This window comes from Neophocaena asiaeorientalis, unplaced genomic scaffold (genome assembly GCF_003031525.2).
Source record: "Neophocaena asiaeorientalis asiaeorientalis breed wild unplaced genomic scaffold, Neophocaena_asiaeorientalis_V1.1 scaffold202, whole genome shotgun sequence".
NCBI lineage: Eukaryota > Metazoa > Chordata > Mammalia > Artiodactyla > Phocoenidae > Neophocaena > Neophocaena asiaeorientalis.
The window spans coordinates 1,095,067-1,115,671 of record NW_020172627.1 but is presented as its reverse complement, the minus strand read 5'-3'; the positions used below and the strand labels follow the sequence as shown (position 1 = coordinate 1,115,671).

The 20,605-nt window shown below is 47.8% G+C and overlaps 1 protein-coding gene across 1 annotated transcript in view; it reads left to right on the top strand.

The window, feature by feature from the left end:
- VSTM4 (V-set and transmembrane domain containing 4) overlaps window positions 1-7,616 on the top strand; it is a 79,758-nt gene extending 72,142 nt beyond the window's left edge. Inside the window, exon 7 of the mRNA XM_024739082.1 lies at window positions 6,233-7,616. Coding sequence (XP_024594850.1) covers window positions 6,233-6,358 — 126 coding nt within the window. The 3' untranslated portion in view covers window positions 6,359-7,616. The remainder of the gene's footprint in view (window positions 1-6,232) is intronic.
- Window positions 7,617-20,605: the final 12,989 nt, after the last annotated feature.

The window sequence follows — 20,605 nt, the reverse complement described above, 5'->3', positions numbered from 1 at the left end:
ATACGCGTGGGCTCTGTCTGTGCCCTGGATTCAGTTCAGAGGGCAAGACTGTCTTGCAGCCCATTATTCACATGGAGGCAGCCGTGCCTGGGCCTCGGTTGCTGCCTGCAGTAGCCTCCTTCTCGTGGCTGGAGCCCAGGGCCCTTCTTAGCAGGATATAAATGCCAGCATCCCCATCCCATGTTTCCTAAAAGCTAATAGGTATATGGCCCAGCAATGCAGCTAGGTCTGTTGCAGCCCAGGGTCCAGCTACGCCGTGGGGGGCAGGGCTGCGGGGGTGGGAGGTGTGTGTGTGTGTGTCTTAGGGGGTGGGAGTTGTGCCATATGAGAGAGTCCTAGAGCCTCTTTATTCCAATGTTGTTCCTCACCGAATAGGGGGAGAGGATGGCTCTCCTCGCATGTTGACATAAAATGCAGTGACTTATTATATGCACCCACCCCAGTCCTCTCCCACTAAGGCAGCCCATTCCCTCTTCTCTTCTCTTCTGTCTCACCATCCTGACTAATCTATCGGTCTGCTCAGCTGTCAGACAAAGTACCATAGATTGGGTGGCTTAAACAAATATTTCTCACAGTTCTGGAGGCTAGAAGTCTGAGATCAAGTTGTCTGCAGGGCTAGTTTCTTCTGAGACCTCTTGCCTTGACTGATAAATGGCCATCTTCTCCCTGTGTCTTTACATGGTCTTCTCTCTATATGTATATGAGTCCTAATGTCCTCTTCTTATAAGGACACAAGTCATCTCGGATTAGGGCCCGCTCTAATGACCTCATTTTACCTGAATTACCTCTTTAAAAACCCTGATTCCAGATATAGTCACATTCTGGGGTATTGCAGGTAAGGGCTTCAACATATGAATTTTGCAGGGACACAATTCAGCCCATAACAACTAATTTCCTAGAATCTCTTCCTTATGTGTCAGAAGATATCCAGGACTACTTAGTTCACATAGTTGTTGGTAACTCATGAAGATCTCAGAAGGTACACAAGTGGATATTTGAGCTGACACTCTAGAGAAAAATGATGACACCAGAACATTTATTCATTCAGCAGGCCCGCGTTTAGCGTCTTCTGTGGGGTAGGCCCAGTGGTGCCAGAATCATTCCATACATCATCTCATTTAAATCTTCATTTACGTCGGCAAGGTAGGTCCTTGAGTGCCAGTGATGGAACTGGCCCAAGGTCCCACAGCTGGCATTTGACCCAATGCCTCCTGCACCCACGCTCTGCAGGCAGCCACCAGGTGACGGCCTCTCTCCTCACCTCCTTGCCGTGAACACTTTCACTGAACTGGGAGCATTTCCTTTTATTCTCACCTTCCTTGGGTGCAGTGACACGTGTCTACATCCGAACCTCCACCCCGCCTTGCTCATAGAATCCCATTCCAGACTAGGGAGTGGATCCTTCATGACTAGGAGGAAATGTATGAAAAGTGAGATTAAAGGCACATAAAACAAAGGGGTTTAGAACCTACGAGACTCCAAGCAGTTGACACAAATACCAGGCCTCTGTTGGAGGAATAGAAAGAGAAATGGACCAGGAGTCTCTTCAGGCTGGGTGAAAGGGAAAAGAAAGTAAAACCAAACAGTCCTGGGAAAGAGGAAATGGCACTATTGCTTCTCACATGTTTAGAAAGTGCTGGATCCTCTTCTAAAGGACCCTACCAGAACTTCCAGCTATTGGTCCCCAGCCCCCGTCTGTTTCCGGGAACACAGCAACAGCAGATCTAAGTGTAAAGCTCATGTCTGAGGCCTGGAAGCCGTACCTTCCACAGTTTCCTTTGTGTTTTCCAGTGCAGTCGAGAGCTGCTGCAGGCGTGTTTGTGAACAGCCAGTTCAAGAGTATTAAATTTGGTCTTCTTGAGTGCTGATGCCCCATGTACTTCCTGCACCACCAGGAACGGGACTGGGGCTTGAAGAGAGGGTCATTTGAGGGCCAGAAGCTGTCAGGGAACTAACAGAAGTATGTCTTGATTCACCTTCGGAGACCCATTCACTGTACTCCAGTTCTTGAATTGCCATACACATTAGGAGTGATTCCTTATCTTAAATCCAAACAGGTTTGTGTTGGCAAGATGGTGGACATCACCTGACATACGGGTGGCGCCCTGCAGCAGGTCCCTCACCCTGCCTCTGCCTCATTGCAATTGCCCGCTTTAACCTTTACATTCTGCTCCTGGCTCCCAGTTTTACTACCAGTTCTACAGTCTTACCTGGTCTCACTGATAACGCCATTAATTTTCTCTAAGCTACTTCTTAATGCACCTAAACCTTCCACTAAAGCATCAGTGCCAAGAAAGGTGGCTGGGTGAAAACTGGTGAAGAGTCTACATTTTGCCCATTTCAGTGGCTGTTAGGAATTTATTTCTAGTTAAACAAGCTGGGAAATGTAATTAAGAACATGGTTGATGGGGATAGCCAAGGATGCATGCCAGAAAAACAATACGTTCTTTAAAGGTGCCAAGGGCTAATATTATGCATCTCCTGTTGGAAACTGTATTCACTTCACAATCCAGAGCCTCCTGTGTGCTGCCTCGTATCTTCAATCAAATTATTATATTCCAGAAATATGCATAAGGGAAATGATTCTACACATTTTATGGTGGGTTGTTGCTTGTAGCAGTAATTGTAGTACCTTTCCACTTATGAAAGTACTAATTTTATTTGTTTTTATTGCTTTTCTAGATGCAATTATTTATTTAGTGTGCTTTGGCTTTATTAAATTATGTTTACTATAGGAGCATCATAAAAATGTATGAAAACAACACATCAGCCAAGCCAGCCTGGTGACCTGTATTGAGAAAGCTAGTGTTATTTTTCATATCCAAACGTAATGGAATAACTTAAGAATAAACAGATAATCTACGCTAGAAAACAATGCAATTTCAAAGTAATGCAATAAAACACCTGGACAATATGATTTCATAAATCTTGGTTCTAAAATTTACATGAGTTGGCTTTTGTGTGCTTATTTGAGGACACATGGCATTTCTAAATGGAATCATTATAATGTGAAATGTAACTAAACCGAAAGGCAAGATGTAAATGGTATTTTTGTTGGCTGGTAAGATATGGATGACTAAGAGACAACGTAAAGATTTTTGGTATCAAAAGACAAGCAGGAGGCTCTGATCCCTATAATTGTCCTTAACGTTGAAATTTAAAAAGGGCCAGACAATTTTGAAGGTCGCTCAGCGGTCGCCCCTGACCGTAAGGAGTTCTTTACATTCTCTCTTTGTCTCTTGCTCCCTGTCCTCTAGTGTGATGCTTTATCTCAAAAGAAAAGAGGCTTTTTGCTTTTGGCATACTTTTTAAGAAACTTAAATCGAATGTGTACGATTTATTTGTCCTGAATTCTGGTGAGTTAACCAAGGTATAGCCCCCCAAATAAAAATAAAACAATGACAACACAGCCAAAGCAGCCAAAAAACAAAAGCAGGGCTGCTTAAATGAAAGTGATGTGTCTTTTACGACTATAAATTAGTGACCAGCTTTTATTTTTCTAATTGTGAATTAAAATTAATTAATGTGCTGTTTAAATAATGTACCATCTAGAAAATTTGAAAGGTACCAACAAATGTCTACAATAAAGGTTGAGTCTCTCTCCAGCCACCCCATTTACTTCCCCAGAGGGAAACTTGGAGACCAGGTTCTTGACTTCCAGGCGAGTTCCAGGGGTTTTCTGAGTATATAACATATATACATGTATATATACTCCCATACACTACACAAATGATAGGAAAACGTACAGTATACATATACAGCTCCATCATTCTTTTTAAAGACTGTACCGGATACTCCACTATGAATGCATCAGGCTCCTGTTGATGTCCACTGAAGTGCTTGCAGTGTTTTGCTTGTACCAATAAACACTTCCACCAACAATATACAAGAGGACCTGTTTCTTTCTGTTTCTTTTGGAAAACTTTTAGTTTGTTTGTCAACTTGAAAGACAAAAACTGATGTCTAAGTGATTTTAAATCTCTGTTGTCTTATTTTGAGAGAGGTTGAGTCACAATATGTGTAAGAGCCTTTGTGTTTCTCTTCCTGTGCACTCTCTGGTCCTGTCTCTTGTTCTTTGCTTAGTTTTCTAATGGACTGTTGGCCATTATCTTTGTTAAATTGTAAGGCCCTTTCATATGAGTTGCAAATATTTTGCTCATGTTTTCAATTGTCCTTTGACTTTATTTAGAGAACATTCTGCAATATACAGCATGAAAATTTACATATCATTTTTCTGTTGCTCCTGGATTTTGTGTTAGACTTTGAAACACCTTCCATAGGCTGAGATTATTTTTTTGAAAATTTCCCCACACGTATTCTTCTAACACTTTTATGAGTTCAGTTTCCATAATAAAATTTTAATTCATCTGGAATTTATCTAATGTAAAGGATGACATAAAGGAGATGATTTTTTTCAGATGGCTACCCGAGTATCCCAACACCGTTTATTGAAAAATAATATTTGGGTTAATTTCTGAATGTTTTCATCAGTCCCACTGAGGTCTATTCATTTGTTGATACCACAGTGTTTTAATTATAGCAGCTTTATTTTTAATATGACTGAAGTTGGATCACCAATTATTCTTTATTTTAATAATGTTTCTTAATCATGGTAAGAAAAAAAATCTATGACTACATTATCAAGAATTTTTTTTTTTTTCTTTTTTTGCGGTACGCGTGCCTCTCACTGTTGTGGTTTCTCCCGTTGCGGAGCACGGGCTCCTGACGCGCAGGCTCAACGGCCATGGCTCACGGGCCCAGCCGCTCCGCGGCATGTGGGATCTTCCCGGACCGGGGCACGAACCCGTGTCCCCTGCATCGGCAGGCGGACTCTCAACCGCTGCGCCACCAGGGAAGCCCATCAAGAATTATTTTTAACAAAAATTTAAAATTTTTTATTAAACGCCTCTCCAGCATCTATAGAGATAACCATATGGTTTTTCTCTCTGTTACTACTGTGAATTATATTAATAGATTTTTCTAATATTGAACCATCTCTGCATTCCTGGAAAAAAGTCAACTTGAACATGATTATCTACCTTTAGTGTGCCTTTTCATAGTCTCTGAGTAAATCTGATATATGCTAATTTATACTAATACATGAAATTGTTCTAAAATATGTGAAGTTTTTCCTTTTCTGTAATGCTCTGGATCAGTTTAATTATATTGGAATTGTCTGTTCCTTAAGGGAATCTCTCTTAGAAATTCTCTTATCAAACTGCCTGTGCCTGGTGCTTTGGGCAATATTGTCTTGCCTGCCTTCTGGCCTTCCTTCCTCTGGTCCTTTCTTTTCATTCTTTATTTTTGATGGTAGCTAGTACATTGACATTTTCTGGAGTTAATGTTCATAATTTATATTTTTCTGGACTAGTACTCATTTTATCCTGTATTTCAAGGTTTTTGCAGTACGTTGAACAAAGTTGAAGTTTTAAAACTTCTTTCATTTTATTATACCTCCTTTCTCATTTCCTATTTGATTCATTTTTGCTTTTTCCCTTTTTATCTTGATTAATTTTTTTGTTTGTTTCATTGGTGTTTTTCAAGCACAAGCTTTTGGACATTTTTGTTTATTCTACTGTTTTCTATTTTCTGACTTATACAGTCTAGTGTTTATTTTTTTCCTTCTTCCTTCTGCTTTTCTTTATTTTGTTCTTTTTTTTTACTAACTTCAGTTGGATGCTTGGTCCATTTAATTCATGTCGTTTAATATAGATATTTAAGGTTATGATTTTTCTCTGAGTACTACATTCTTTAGGTTCTGGCATGTAATATCTTCATCAGTATTTTCAAGATATGCAGAAATGTCAGTTTTATACAGGTTAAGTCACTTACATTTTCTAGATGGTAGCATTCTAGTTTTGTTGTCAGTTTTGGGGACTTTTTGTCTCTGTCTCTACCTCTAGTTTATCCTTTTGATGAGAGACTGTAGTTACATTATTTTTACTTTTCAGAATTAAAGTTTACTTTGTGGCCTCATGTTTAATCAACTTTTTGTTAGTATTCTGTGACAACTTAAAAATAAATCATAGTGTTTTTTGCAAGACATAGTGTTCTGTATAAGATAACAAGATCTATCTTATGTTATTTAGGTTTTACATTTCCTTTTAAATTTTTTGTCCGTTTGTTTCCCTTTGAATCCCCAAAGTGCTATGAAAATACATGCCTGACGAATGTATGTGTGATGTTGAACTCCCGGCAGTCAGCTCAAATTGTGTTGTGTTTTGTCTTATAGCCAAAGATTGCCGAAGAGAACTTGACCTATGCCGAGCTGGAGCTGATCAAGCCCCACCAGGCTGCCAAAGGCATTCCCACCAGCACCGTCTATGCTCAGATCCTCTTTGAGGAGAACAAACTGTAACTCTGCATCGTATTTAATATCCGCCACCCCAGTTATTTATGAAACCTTGGATACAAAGTCCTTATTTTTGTATTTTCACTTGTGCCTTCTGTGTGGTGGGAGCCCCATTCCAACGGCATCCCAGGTGCCTTCAGAGAGGTACAAGGCTCCTCTCTGCAAAAGAGCAGGGGCTGCAGCCCTTGGACAAATCTCCCAGAACAAGATTTTCTGGGTCTGAGTCCTGAGCGGTGAGGACTCTTGATTCTGAGACCATCCAAGGAGATTTTCTGCTGAGCCAAACCCCTTCATGTTTCTTCTTGTTTCTCTGGGTTTTATAATTTTTAATCTGAATTTTAATCTTCTACCCTTCCTGTATCTGTGATATCAAGCTCATAATATATAGCTAGAGGAAATGCCATTATAGGCCCAAGTGTGAGATGGTAGATACGTACTAATTGGTTTTCAAAGGATCAGATAACATTGCCAGGGCACCCAGAGCGGTGCAAAGTGCTTATTGCAAGCGGTCACTCAAGATAGCATCTCTTGTTTTAAATAGATGCTCTGGCTCTGGTGATTCAAGGGCAGAGAGACAGACTGTGAGGCAGTCTGACATCTAAGCTGACAGTGAACTATCTAGATACCCAAGTGCCCGTTTCTCTACCCACTATCACCCATGGCCACTGGACAAGTAGAACATCTTTCATTCTGAAGGGCTTCCACCCCTTTGGCAGGGGGTGCTTATCCTGGTATAGAGACTTATATTCTCCAAGAAGTTCTCACTCACCCTTTTCCAAAGGAGCCGGGGGTTTGCCATCGATTGACAGATGGAAGAAGGGGACCTCTTGGAAGTGTGCCGAGGTTACCAACTCTAATTGAATGTCCACTCGTGTGAGAGCATAGTCTTTTGCCTGGTTCCCCAGTGGTAGGAGAATAGGAAGTATAAGCAGGGCTGGAAAACTGTGTCCTGAACACGCTTCTGTTATAAAGTGCCTTGCCCGACTCAGCTTTGCATGTGAATTCTAATTAGCTTGGCTGGGAGGCAGTGATGCGTATGGCAAATAGATCCATGGGGAAGTGGCTCTGTGGGCCTATATGACATCCAGGATCTCACTGAAGGCGGATCCGTTCTGGTACAGAGTCATCCTATCAGCTGTGTTGTTAAGGACACACTTCTTGATGTGTGAGTGTGGTCTGGGTGGATTTTTAGTGCACACTACGGAAGTTGTTTGGCTTTGTAATGGACCGTGTATATATGGTAAATTATATATTTTAAACACAACCTTGAGTGTGAGTTGTGCCCCTCTGTGCAGCCATGTGAACTTGGTTGAGTTTCTCCTCCCCTAATTGTCTCAGACTCTATGTTTATACAAAGGTGAGTTAACCTCTCAGAGAATTCTTGTAATGGGATAATGACTATTGGAAGATTCTGGACACTATAAATAGCTACACAAGTACACTATGTTAACGTACATGCTAAAACCAGTCCATATTTTCAAAATGAAAATGTCTCTACTATTTAAGGCTCTCATTGCAATAACTTTAAAAAGTAAATATTTGTCCGTAAACTTAGCTCTACAGTAACTTTCCCAAAGACCCATGATAGCTTACTGGAAAGGGACCAATCGGGAGCAGGTAATGATCTTCCAGAAGCAAAAATAACCTGACTTTACAAAGAGGAAGTCATTCTCTCTAGCCTGTACCTGCGTCTCATTCCCTCCCTCTCTGCCAGATTTCCAAGGTAGTGAATAAACTGTGCAGCTTTTGAGGAGGAACTTCCCCGAGCATCTCTTTAGGACAGGAGGATATAAGGTTAGTACACCATTCCTATCATAATTATCCTAGGCCTCCTATCATATTTCTATCATGGCAGTCTTCCAGCAGAACATGGTTATATGGTGTTCTGGGGAAGGAGGATGATTCCCTAATTTGCACAAGGACCTATTTGGACAGGTGGGGCCCTGGGAGTGCCAGTTGGGAGTGGAGAGTTGGGGTGTGTGAAGAGGCGATGGTGGGGAGAGGGCCATGGAGTAGGAGATCTCCAGGCCTCTGCAGAGCTGAACTTCAATCACCCCCAAACCCACCCCCTTAAATTCAGTGGGAGCTCCGTGCCATCACATATGGAAGTGAATGCATTCCACCAAGAAGAGCACAGGCTTGGAAGAGCTGGTAACTGTAGGTTTAGTCCAACAAGTCATTGCTATTCAGTGATTCAATTCAGACTCTCCTAAACTCTGGTCGTAGCTGCGTAAATCCACACTGAGGTGCGTGAGTGGGAGACCTGCTGACATAGGGTATAGAAGGAAGCGGCAAGACCATCACTGTCTACTGAAAATGCTTCCCAAGGGAATCATGGAAGCTCTTGACAACATCTAAGCAGAGCTTGTCCCACTATTATTTTTAGAAGCAAACTGTCCAAGCTCTGCTCAGAACTGGGAGCAATGGATGATTTGCACCTGACGCTTCTTCGGGATGATAAACCTTGATATTATTGTCATAATAAACTTAAAAATGGGTCTACTTATTTGTTTTCTATCAAGTACACCACTAAGTCTGTATTGACATTTCTAAAGATAAGTAAAGGAATACACATCATTCAAATAGAAATTAGGAAAAGTTCTTCAATTTGTTTTGCCATAAAGCATCTGTGGGAACAACTACAGACAAGCTGTTTTCAACATGGAAAATGGCCTGTGCATTTAAGTAAAGTCAGAACAAAGAACCCATTGCGCAGAATGGAAGGCAGCGGTGCTTGCAGGCAGAGTGCACGTACTCTCAGATTTGGTGGTGGATTTCGGCCTAGGCCGTGCATGGCAGAATCTTCACAGGAGGAAAGGAGAGGGAAAGGGGTATTCCCCGAATGCAACCGTCTTGCCAAGTCAAAGCCCCAGGCCCTGAACTAAAGCAGCTGTGGTAGGAGGACAGGGCTGGGATTTCTTTAAGATCACCTCTTCATTAAATCATCATGTCTCTGTTCACTCACAGGGCATAGAAGAAAAAGCCAAGCCTAACCCTCCCCCTCAGATTTGTTGGTGTGAAAATGACATGGAGCACTTCATATTTTTTAGTGCCTAGCAATCATCCCACACATGGATGTGCCCAAAGACTCACTTGGGATAAGAACGCTAAACCAGTTGATGCTTTTAGGGACTACTCATGGCCTTGTTCATCACTCAGCCCCTGATACGCATGACTACAACCTAGGCTGGGCCAAGAATGGGACTCATGCCCCAGGCCACAAAAAAATAGGCCAAAGCGTGCATGAGGCCGGGGTCGAGGCGGATCAGAATTCTTAGGAAAAAGAAAGCATCTTTCCGTTGGGCAGCTAAGCTGGGATGCCGCCTATCAGAACCAACTACAGCGACGTCTCCTGCCAAGTGGAGAAGGCTTGGCGAATGAAGGAGATGCTGAGAAAGCAGCAGGGAGAACAGGGTCCTGGGAGCACGGAATCCCAGCTCCCAGCCCCTAAGATCCCCCAGACTCTTCTTTTTCCGTTAGATCTTCTTTCGATTCAATAAACCACCCACTTCTCCTACTATCTAAATCCTGGTTTTGCTCAAGCTAGTCAGATTGCAGTGGAGAGAATTCTGACTAATACAGTATGCATCAAAGCTGTTTCCCAGCCCAGGAAGCAAAGAATTTTACTGAGGGTACCACCCAAGCACGTCCAGCAGCTGAACTGGCAGCCACGAACTCCTGCTGCCCTCTGTTTCTCACTCAGTGGGGCCCTCACAGGGCTCCGAAGATGCCCTTCTCCATGGAGAGGGACCATCAGGGTTCAGGCCTGATGCTCTCCTAAGAGAGGGACTCTCAGTTTTGGAGTAGGGACCCTGGCAGTACTGAGCCATGCTGGTGGCAACAGGGGAAGGGCACAGGGTAGAGACTTGACAGGGCGAGCCCTGTCGTGTGGACCTTGGAGGGAGCCTTTTTGTGTTGGCTGGCCCTGAAGTTTAGGCTGGCTTCCACATAGAACATGCTGTCTTTCCAGTATCCCTGGGCAGGAGGGAGCCTGTTATAAGGTGAGGCAGCCACTTGCTGGGAATGTTGACCTTGCCCCCAACCCAGCATAACACACCCCACCCCTGCCCCGTACACCAGATAGAAGCTATTCGCTGGGTTGGAAAACAAAGAAGGACTTCATGTTTTGGAGGCAGGATCTGCCTTCAGCCTGGAGCTGCTGAATTTGGGCTCTGGGAAGTGTCCAGATGGATAGGATAGACTAGTTCTCCCTAAGCTTTAACGTGTGCGTGAATCACCTGGGTCTCTGTTAAACTGTGGCTCGCGGTTCAGGAAGTCTGGGTGGGCCCTGGGAGTCTGTGTTTCTAACAAGCTCCCAGGGGATGCCCATGCTTCTGGTCCCCAGAGCACACTTGGAGTAGCAAGGATGTAAACTGTTGGGAAATGCGGATCTGGAACCCCAGGGTGGGTGGGGGTGTCCTCAGAATATAGGTCACAGCTGAAGCTCTGGCAGTGAGCAAATTCCTCCAGAGGGAGGCAGTTCAGCCAGGAGGGAAGGTACCAGGCCTGAGCGGTGGGTACTCCCCTGCCCGCAGGTCTGGTCTGGAGAGCAGGCGAGGAGCCTGACGGGGACCAGAGCAGAGCAAGCTCAGAGGAGTCGGAGATGGTCGGAGAAAGCTGTGTCTGGGAGTTTCTGAAAGGAGGTGGGGCTCAGCAGCGTGAACTCTTCAGCGGTCGAGTAGAATGGAGTTTAAACCGCTGCTCGTTCTGAATTAATTGTTCGTTTCACATTTTTAAAAAAGATTTGTTTTGCTGGGGCAAACAATTCCCCGAGTGCACTAAGCCTAACATACTTCGGTGCTGGGCCACGTCTGCCCTGCTCAGGGGAATTTTTTCCAAAGCAATCGGTGTGTTTCCACAGGGTGGAAGACTTGGAGAAGACTTAATTAATGCATAGGGCGGGGCGGGAGGCTGTCATTGATAAAAGATGACCTGGAGCCTGCTTTCTAATAAACACAGCTCAACCAACTTCACGCCGACTGAGTGTCCGGTTGTTAAATGTTAATGGACTGCACCCTGTAGTTTTAAATTGAATTAGAGATGTTTACAGCTTTGGTTAAATGCACCTTGTTCTTCCACATTAAACTCTATTACAAGCGTCCTCCGTCAGCAAACAGGAGGACTCACTAGGAGCTGGTCTGTGTGCGGGCCGTGGCTGCTGCCGAAAGAGCGAGTGTTCTGTTTCCCTTTATTACAGGTTTCTAGCTGGCGGGGCATCGGGTGTGATTGCTTCCTGTTTATGAGCATGATTAGAACCTCAGGTTCCTGGGTGTACGGGTGGATCTTAGGGAATCCACAAACACCCAGGGATTTTTTTTTTAATTTTTATTTTTTGCGGTACGCGGGCCTCTCACTGTTGTGGCCTCTCCCATTGCGGAGCACAGGCTCCGGACGCGCAGGCTCAGCGGCCATGGCTCACGGGCCCAGCTGCTCTGCGGCATGTGGGATCTTCCCGGACCGGGGCACGAACCCGCGTCCCCTGCATCGGCAGGCGGACTCTCAACCACTGCGCCACCAGGGAAGCCCCACACCCAGGGATTTTTATGCAGAAGTTTGCACTGCGTATCTGAGAGTCTGATGCTCTCTTCCGTTTTCTAAAGGGGTCCACGAGCCACTAAAGATGGACCGTTTAGAAACTCTCTGCCACGGTCCTAACTGCCAGGTCCCCCAGAGCATCATAATGAAGCTGGTCCCTTTGCAGCTGGGGAAATGAAGGAGACAGAAAAGGACCTGCTACTTGGTGGCAGAGCCAGTGACTTCCGGCCCAGGGACATCCATGAAGCCCACCCAGAAGCCCCACGCCCACCGTCAAGCTCTGTCTCCAGGAAGCCTACCTGTTTCCACCCTGGCCTGCTGCAGGGCTGGTCTTTGGCCTAGCTAAGGATCAGGGCTGCCCAGCCTCCCCTTTCAGGATCCCCCCACCCCATCCCTATCCTTCCTCAGCCCCCGTACGCATCCCCAGTTCTCAGGGAGCCCCAGTTGGGGGCCCCATGACTGCACCCGGCCCAGCCTGTGGCCAACTTGGAGTCGTTTAAAATGTCTTGCTCCCCTCGTCCTCCCACGTCTTCTGGATTCTGTTTCCTGGCTTTTCAGGGGTCTCCTTCACTAGGTATCCCCGCTCTTGTTTCGTACCTTCAGCTGCTCCCTCAGTCTCCAGAGTGACAGGCATTTCTCAGGCTGAGTGACCCACCTCCCATGCGGTCTTCTCCACTCTTTCCCTCCATAACCCAGAGTCTACGCTTCCTCCTCTGCCCCTCTCGCCTCTCAGCCTCCACTGGCTGCCTTCATCCCCATCCCTGAACACAGCTCTGCCCCAGGCCTTCGGGAATCGTGGCTGAGCACGGGCTCTACTGTGGAGCGTGTGTTCTAGCATTTGACACAGGCGTCCTTTCCCTGACTTACCCGGTTGCGCCCCCTAGGCCACCCCGTAATCACCTCTCCTCCACTCAGCCCTTCAGGGATGGCTTTCTCTAAGGTGCCGTCCTCTCTCTCTCTTTGCATGCACACCTGTGTCTCTGACCACTGTTTAGCTGCAGCCTGAGGACCCTGCATCCACGGCTCCAACTGGACCCCTCTCCCGAGCTCCATGTCTACCCACCAGCCGTCCCCCCGAAGCATCCTTCTCACTTCTCAGAAGCCAGTGTCCCATCCTGACCACCATCATGAACATCCCACCCCGTCATGCCCTCCCTCACAACCAGCACTTGAGATCACTTTGTTTTATCATGAGGAACTGAGGCCATTCTGAAGTGAGGAAAAACTACAATAAAAGGGATCGTTTGGGATGCCCAAGGGATGGCAGAGAGAGCAAAAAGATACTCTGCCGGGAGAAGTTCTCTACCTTCAAGTCCCTAATTGAGGAATTCTTCTCCACTCTCATCCCCGATGAAGGGGGCTTGGTGGCCTGGTTACTTTTGTCTCCCGATCTGATGTTGACAGATCGGGAATTTATGCAAACAACTGTCCACATGGTTTACGGCTATGTGAATACAGAGACCTTTGCTGATTTACAAACTCTTCTGTTTATGGCCAGCTTGACTGTTGACGGCATATGACTGTCAAGAGGGGATGTTGTGAGGGATTCATTCCGGGTCAGGGACTTCCTGAGTTAACAGACGCGGCTGTGGTGGTGACAGTTTCCTTGCCCCTTCCGTGGCCGCCCCCAGGCTTCTTCTCCCACCTCCGTCTCTCTTGAGGCCAGCCCTGGACCGTAGCCCTGCTACTCGGGGTGGACAGTGCCACCTGGTGGCCATCGCTGAGAACTTGAGGACCTTCGGCCTCCATCTCTCCTTCTTCACAGGGACCTCCCCTCCCCTCTCCGTCTCTGTCAGCTTCTCTGCCTCTCCTCTACATGCCCACACAGGCCCTTCCCCATCCAACCTTAGCCCAAATCTCTCTCTATCTCTTCTTATCATCATCTCCCTCTTTTCGTCTCTCCCTGCCCCTTCATTCCATTTACAGGTAAAGTCATCATTTGCGTCGTGTACCATAAAGCAGGCTATGAACCAGGCAAATACGTCCAAGCCATCTCTCTGACTTGGGCGCCAGAGTCAGGATCAGAGTCTCCGGATGAGTTCCGTGTCTGGTGTTCTTTCTCTTCCCACACAGTTTTTTTTTTTTTTTTCTTTTGCTGGAATCCTGGCTTTTCTCACTCAGTAGCGTGAGTATAGGATTTAGAGGCAGATCTGGTCCAAATCCCGGGCCTGCCTTTTAATTGCTGTGTGTCTTTGAGAAGCCATCTGCGCCCTCCGACCTGCAGTGTCTTCAAGTGAAAAAGAGCCAGGGCCAACAGGATTTCAAGAGCTATCTTCCCGTGTGGCATAAGTTCTCTGGGAGAGAGGGCAGGGATGGGCTCACGGTCACCTCGGATGACAGCAGGGGAGGGATAGGCATGTGGAGGGTACAGAGAGGTGGCTGCCCCCCAGCGAGAGCCACCCCGAGAGCAGGCCGAGGACTGAGGGTGTTTGTGCTTATGCTGAGCTGGGAGGGTCTAGTCCCCCCCGCCCCCACCCCGGCTGGCTCTCCCATCAGCTTGTTCTCAGCTTAGCTGGGGATAACAACATCTGCTAGTATTTATATGACCCGTGTGAACGCCAGGCCTCGTGCAGAGAGAGCTCTCCAGAGCCTTCCCTGAGCCCTGAGATCGGTCTCTGGCTGCCGGTTGTACTTCCTCAGGCTGCTGCGCCTTGGTGAGCAGAGCAATTAAATAACGCCACTAAGCGCAGGCCCCTGTGTGCCTTGTCACCACACTGTCCCCGCAGCCTGTCGCAGGGCCTGGTACCCACCTGCTTCTCAGTACTTAGAAAGGGTATCAACAGCCAAGGACTGGGGAGGCTCTTTGAAAACTAAAAAACAACCCACGTGGAACGGATTTTTTTTCCTATAAATTTTGTTCCTCCCTAAAGGCATCCAGATGCTGTGCCTCAGACCACACCGTCCAGAGCTTCTACAGCTCAGCAGAAAGGCACTGCTATATTTATCCTGTTGGCAGCCCCCTCCGCTAATTTCCGTCAAAGAACAGCATGAAATAACACACTTGTCTGGGGGGGGGGGCGTGACAAGGCCACAGTGGCTGCCAGCACCCTCTGGCTGTGGTCCGGCCCAGCAGGGGGAGGGAGGACGCTTGACAGGAACCCTGGGGTGTCTACCACCTCGGGGACCTGCAGAGGTGCCTCTTCTGTGGGACCAGAAGGAGCTGGTGTATTTTCCCAGAGAAGCACTGGACCAGGATGGACCAGGAGGCAGTCTCAGGCTCCTCCAGCAGCCTCTGAAACTACCGCCATCAGAAGACCACAGCAGAGGTCTTGGGCCTGGGGGAAAAGTCCTCGACTTCCTAGGAAGATACCTGGCCTCCGTATGAGACCATTTCAGGCTAATGCATAGAGGCTTCGGCAATATTTTATTTCCCCAGATGAAATCCCAGCTCTGGAGCAAGGTTGTGAGAGTAGCTTATCTTTGTTAAGTCGCTTACATTTTTACAAAGGGTGTTCCTGGTGTATTGTGTTTCTCCCCCAAATTCAACACGTATTTTTTTCTAGTACCCTCTCTGAGGAAAGCCCAGGGGTTGGTCTAATTTCCAACCACTCTAGCCCTTCCCTGCTACTTAGCAGAAGAAGGGCTATCTCCTGCTGCTTCCCTGTACCCCCTGCCCACTCGTCCTTCTCCTGTTCCTTGCCCTGTTAAGTTGCCTCTCATACCCCAGCGACGCCACGTCACCACCTGCCCTGCCGCTTGCAACGTCCAGCCCGGCTCAGTTTTCCTCTGAGTAATTCAGTGGGACTCCGCAGCTCATAAAAATCTTGCAACAGAGAAAAACAGAACTTTTAATGAACCCAAGTAAGGCAAACGTAAAACGGATTACAGTCATCCCCCCTCTTATCCGCAGTTTTACTTTCTGCAGTTTCAGTTACCCGTGGTCAACAGCGGTCCTGAAATACCGAATGGAAAATTCCAGAGATAAACAATTCATAAGTTTGAAATTGCAGGCTGTTCTGAGTAATGTGATAAAACATCACACCGTCCTGCTCTGTCCCACCCAGGATGTGAATCATCCTTTTGTCCAGAGTATCCTGCCTGTAAGTCACTTAGTAGCCGTCTCGGTTGTCAGATCAACTGTTGCAATGTCAGTATCGCCGTGCTTGTGTTCAAGTAACCCTTATTGCACTTAATAATGGCCTCAAAGTGCAAGAGTGGTGATGCTGGCGATTTGGAGAGTCTGGGATATTGCGACGGGCTTGCTTCACTCATCATCATGTCCTCAAGGTTCATCCATATCATGGCATATGTCAGAACTTCCTTCCTTTTTAAGGCTGAATAATAGCCCGTAGTATGCATAGATCAGTTTGTGTATCCATTCGTCCATCGATGGACATTTGGGTTGTCTCCACCTTTGGGCTACTGTGAATGGTGCTGCTATGAATTTGAGTGTCCAAGTATCTGTTTGAGACCATGCTTCCAAAGGATGCGTTTTTTTAAGAGGCTGATCGCCACTGCTCAGGACAGGGCTTCACACAGAGGGAGTGCCCTGTAAGTGCTGACTTACTGCTGTTTATCCATTCCCTGGAGCAGTGAGTCCCCTGCTATTGAGACAAAGATGCCTTTGGAAGTCAAGGATCTCTTTGAGAGACATTTAGAAATTGTGATATGTTCAATCAACGATAACCAAGGGTATAATTGAGTACTAACTTAGATATCTAATTTGTAGTTAAGAACATTCTGTTTATTTACCTTAACATTTGGGGGAGGGGGGGAAGTGTCTTGAGTGAGAATTGGAGAAAAGCTCCCATCTTTGTTTTTTATGGTGGAACCTTCTGACAGTCATGTTTGCTGAACATAGTTGGATGTCTGTACCTAATTTGGATCCTCTCAGGAACACCATGTGACCGATGAGGACGGACAGACTCAGGGGCCTGGTGAAGGTCTCAGGCCTGTGGCATGCTCCCCATAGGCCAGCACCCTCATTCAGCAGAGTCTCCATCCCAGGAACTGTTGGTCTGAATCCGTCCATGTAACTAGTTCAGCTGGAGCCACTCTTATTTCTGTTCTTTGAGAGGAACCTTAAAGGCACGCGATCCAACAGGCTGGGGGAGGGGCAGGACATGACAGAAGGAGGGTCAGGACACGTCTGAGCCGTGGGGGGCTGGAGTGTAGAAGGGTTAGGCACTGGGTGACATTATTATTTTTTTTTCTTTCTGGCTGCACCGCACAGCATGCAGAGCTTCCCCGACCGGGGATCAAACCTGTGTCCCCTGCAGTGGAAGCGTGGAGTCCTAACCACTGGACCTCCAGGGAAGTCCAACATTCTTAAAATTCTTGAGTCTTGAAGCATTTTCCAGCCACTTTCTTGCTGTTTCGTTTCTTCACCTCTCCAAGTCTCGGTTTTCTCATCTGTGAAATGGAGACGGTTCGTCCTGAGATGGTTACGAGGCTTAAAGAAGCCAGGACAGGAAAGGGCTAGCAGCCTCCCAGAGCATGCTAAGTGCTCAGTGAATGGGGGACAGTGCTAGCCTCCTGCCCGCCCACCACTCTGTCCCTTCCCTTCAGATGGCCTCAAGTCTTCACCTGCAATGTTCTGACACTAAGGGCGTCCTTGAGGCCCTTTTGCGAGGATGAGACAAAATTGCACAGAAAGCATCCATGAAGAGACCAGTACACAGTAGGTGCTGAGTCGACGGTGACGGCGCTCCCTGGGCCGGTGGTGATTCTGGGTGACGGAGGCTTTCCTTTGCTTTCCTCGTGCTCCATGTGTCTTAACAGCTACCTTGGGCCTCTGGCGGGGGCTGCGGGTGGGAGTCCCCCAGCGGCCTCTGCTCAAGCGATACTAATTGTGCCAGGGAGAACGGCTCACTGGAGTGGAAAATAGTCCTCATATATCTAGCTGCAGACGATAATGACCTTTTAAATAACAGAAGCAATTTTATTTCAATACCTCAATTACTCTGAACTCTCAAATGTCAAAGTGCTCAGCACTTTCAAAATAGCTTAATATAGACATTTATAGCACTTAGACACAGCTAGTTTCTTATCTAACCTAATTATGTGTTGTACAGGAAATGGCCAAGCTCACCATCTCTGTTATTTTTCACAGCGATCCCCGTGCGCGGCCCCGGGCTCGGCCTGGAGTCTGGCAGCTGGAATTTCTCCCCGGCCGAGGTTGCGTGTTCTGGAGCAGACAGGACTGGTCCCTGCCGGGGGCCTGGCCTCAGCCAAGTGCCGGGAGGAGGCTTGACGTGGGCCTCCCAGTTGGTTAATGGGCACAGCCCTGTGCCTAGACTCCAAGGCACAGCTGCCAGGAATGTGTGATGCCGGGGCTACTGGGAGTGGGGGGCGGGCACTCTGTCTTGTAGGGCAAAGGCAGGAGGTACCTTCCCAGGATGTGGGTGGTGTGAGGCCAGCATCACCTGGCCACACCTGGCCAGACTGGTACCTTCTGTGGCCATTTTTTTAGAGGCTTCCCTCCACTCTCCAGAGCAGAGGCAGCCTGAAAGCCCCTGGCCCCAGGGTGACAGGCTCCTATGACCGTCCCTTCATCTCCACTCTGACCCTGTCCCTGACACTCTCCATCACTGTGCCCCAAATCACAGTCACCTCCCTGCTGTTTCTCAGAGCAGCACGCTTCTTCTTCAGGGATGCGCCCGTGCTCATCCATGTGCTGGAATATCCTCCCCCCACCGTCTCCCACCGACACCCAGTGCTCACTCCCCTGCTGCTGCAGCTCTCAGGTGTCATCTTATTGGGGAGGCTGTCTTGGTCACCCTGGTTCATGTTTCTCTTCCCATGCTCCCTGGCCCCTTCCTCACTTGGTGGTTGCTGTTGGTTTTTTTTTTTTTTTCTACTTAGAGAGGTACCTTATTTAACTGGTATTTTTCTTACATGACTATTGTTTGTGTCCCAAAGTAGAAGGCAAGCTCCTTGCAGGCTGGGGGTTTTAGGAGTCACTGCTCCATCTCAGTGTGCCTTGATAGCACCAGACACACAGTAACGGATTCAAAACAAGTATTCAGTATATAGTGAATGAGTGAGTGGATGGAAGGCCAGGAGAGCAGGCCAGCTCCAGGCTGGAAGGTCCATGGAGAGAGCACCCCATGGCTCTAGGCTGGTTGACAAGCAGGCTCTGAGGCCAGCCTTACCCCTTACCGGCTATGCCAGGAAATTGGCTCAGGGAATGCATTCATTGTACATGAAGCATTCTATCACAACTTTTTTAAAATTGAAGTATGGTTGATTTACAATGTTGTATTAATTACTGCTGTACATTATACATTTTAACCCTCCGCCAGGATTGGGTGTTGTGGACATTTTACACATTTGGAAACTGAGGCTCAGAGAGTTGTGCAATGTTCCTCGAGTTCCTCAGCTGGGCTTGGGCAGACCTGGGCTATGGGCCCCAGTCTGTCTTACCCCAAAGCCACACCTTGACCAGGGCTCATTGTCCCCGGCTGATGGCAGCTGCACTGAGCCCGCCAATCTTGGGAAGGTCCAGCTGTGTTTAGCTGTTGAACAGACCTCCTGCCCCTCGCCCAGGCCCTGTCCTGAGAGGGGCCCCATGCAAGTGGCCAGTCGGCAGCCCCTGCTCCCATCACATTGCCCACTCTTTCTCTTTGTATCTCTCATTCCCTTTTAGCCTCTGTTTTCCCATCTCCAACCCTCGCTCTTTTAGCTCGAGGCCAAGCATCTGCTGGTGCCCAGGCGGAGACGGTTCTCCTGCCCGAGCTCAGCTCCCGCCCTCCCAGCTGCAGTGGTGCTCAATGCTCCGTTTATCATGCCCTTGGCAAGACGCTGAGAAAACACGTTTGCAGCACTTTTGAGAGCTCCTTTCCATTCATCATTCATTCATTCATCCATTCACTCATTCATTCATTCATTCCCATATTTATGGAGCATCCATGTGAGAGCAGCCCTCCTGGCCCTGTGGGCAGTATAGAGACAAATAAATAGGATATTATCTCTGATCTTGAGGACCTCACAGATGCTTGGAGGTTGGCTGGAAAATGGGACATTTCAATCCAGAGCATTGGGCTGGGATAGAGGCAGCATGGAGTAAAAGGGACAAGGGAAGAGTACAGCTGTGGGTGGCTTGGTGTGTTGAGTCCCTGCTCCCCTGCAGCAGGGCCTGGGCTTTGCACTGGCGCTCAGAGGAAGCAGTCAGGGGCCCCTGTCTTGGTGATAGGACTGCCCAGGGGGAGGCAGACAGCAAATAGAAAAGTGCTTCCCAGGCGGCCTGTGTGAGGGCAGCGAGAGCACAGGAGAGAGACAGCCGTGATGTGTCCTGGAAGGACAGGGGAGGGACAGGGTGGCCGCATCCTAGAGCCAAGGAAAGGAGGCTGGGGAGAGCTGGCAGGGCTCAGTGCTGTTAGAGGTTCCCCGACAAGCCTCTCCTGCAGTGGGGGGTGGGAGGATGGGGGGTGTGTGTGAGAGATGGACTTATTCCCACAGAGGATGCTTCAGCTGGGACGGGGCACTCAGCTTCCTGAGCCTCAGTTTCCCTAAGTGTGAGATGTGAGGATTACATGCAGACAGGATCTGGATCCTTTACCCTTCAGCTCCCAGGTCCCTGGAGGATGTCCCTCACTGCTCCACCCCCTGAGTCCCCTGATGTCCCATCTCACAGGACGGCACTCCTCCACAGCCTTCCTCAGAAGCTGTGATCTTCTCAATTTTGTCCTTGTCTGCCTCCCTGGGTGGACTGTAAACTCCCTGAGGGCAGGGACCTTATCTGTCTCGTTCAACATCGTACCCTGGCACTGAGGAGCA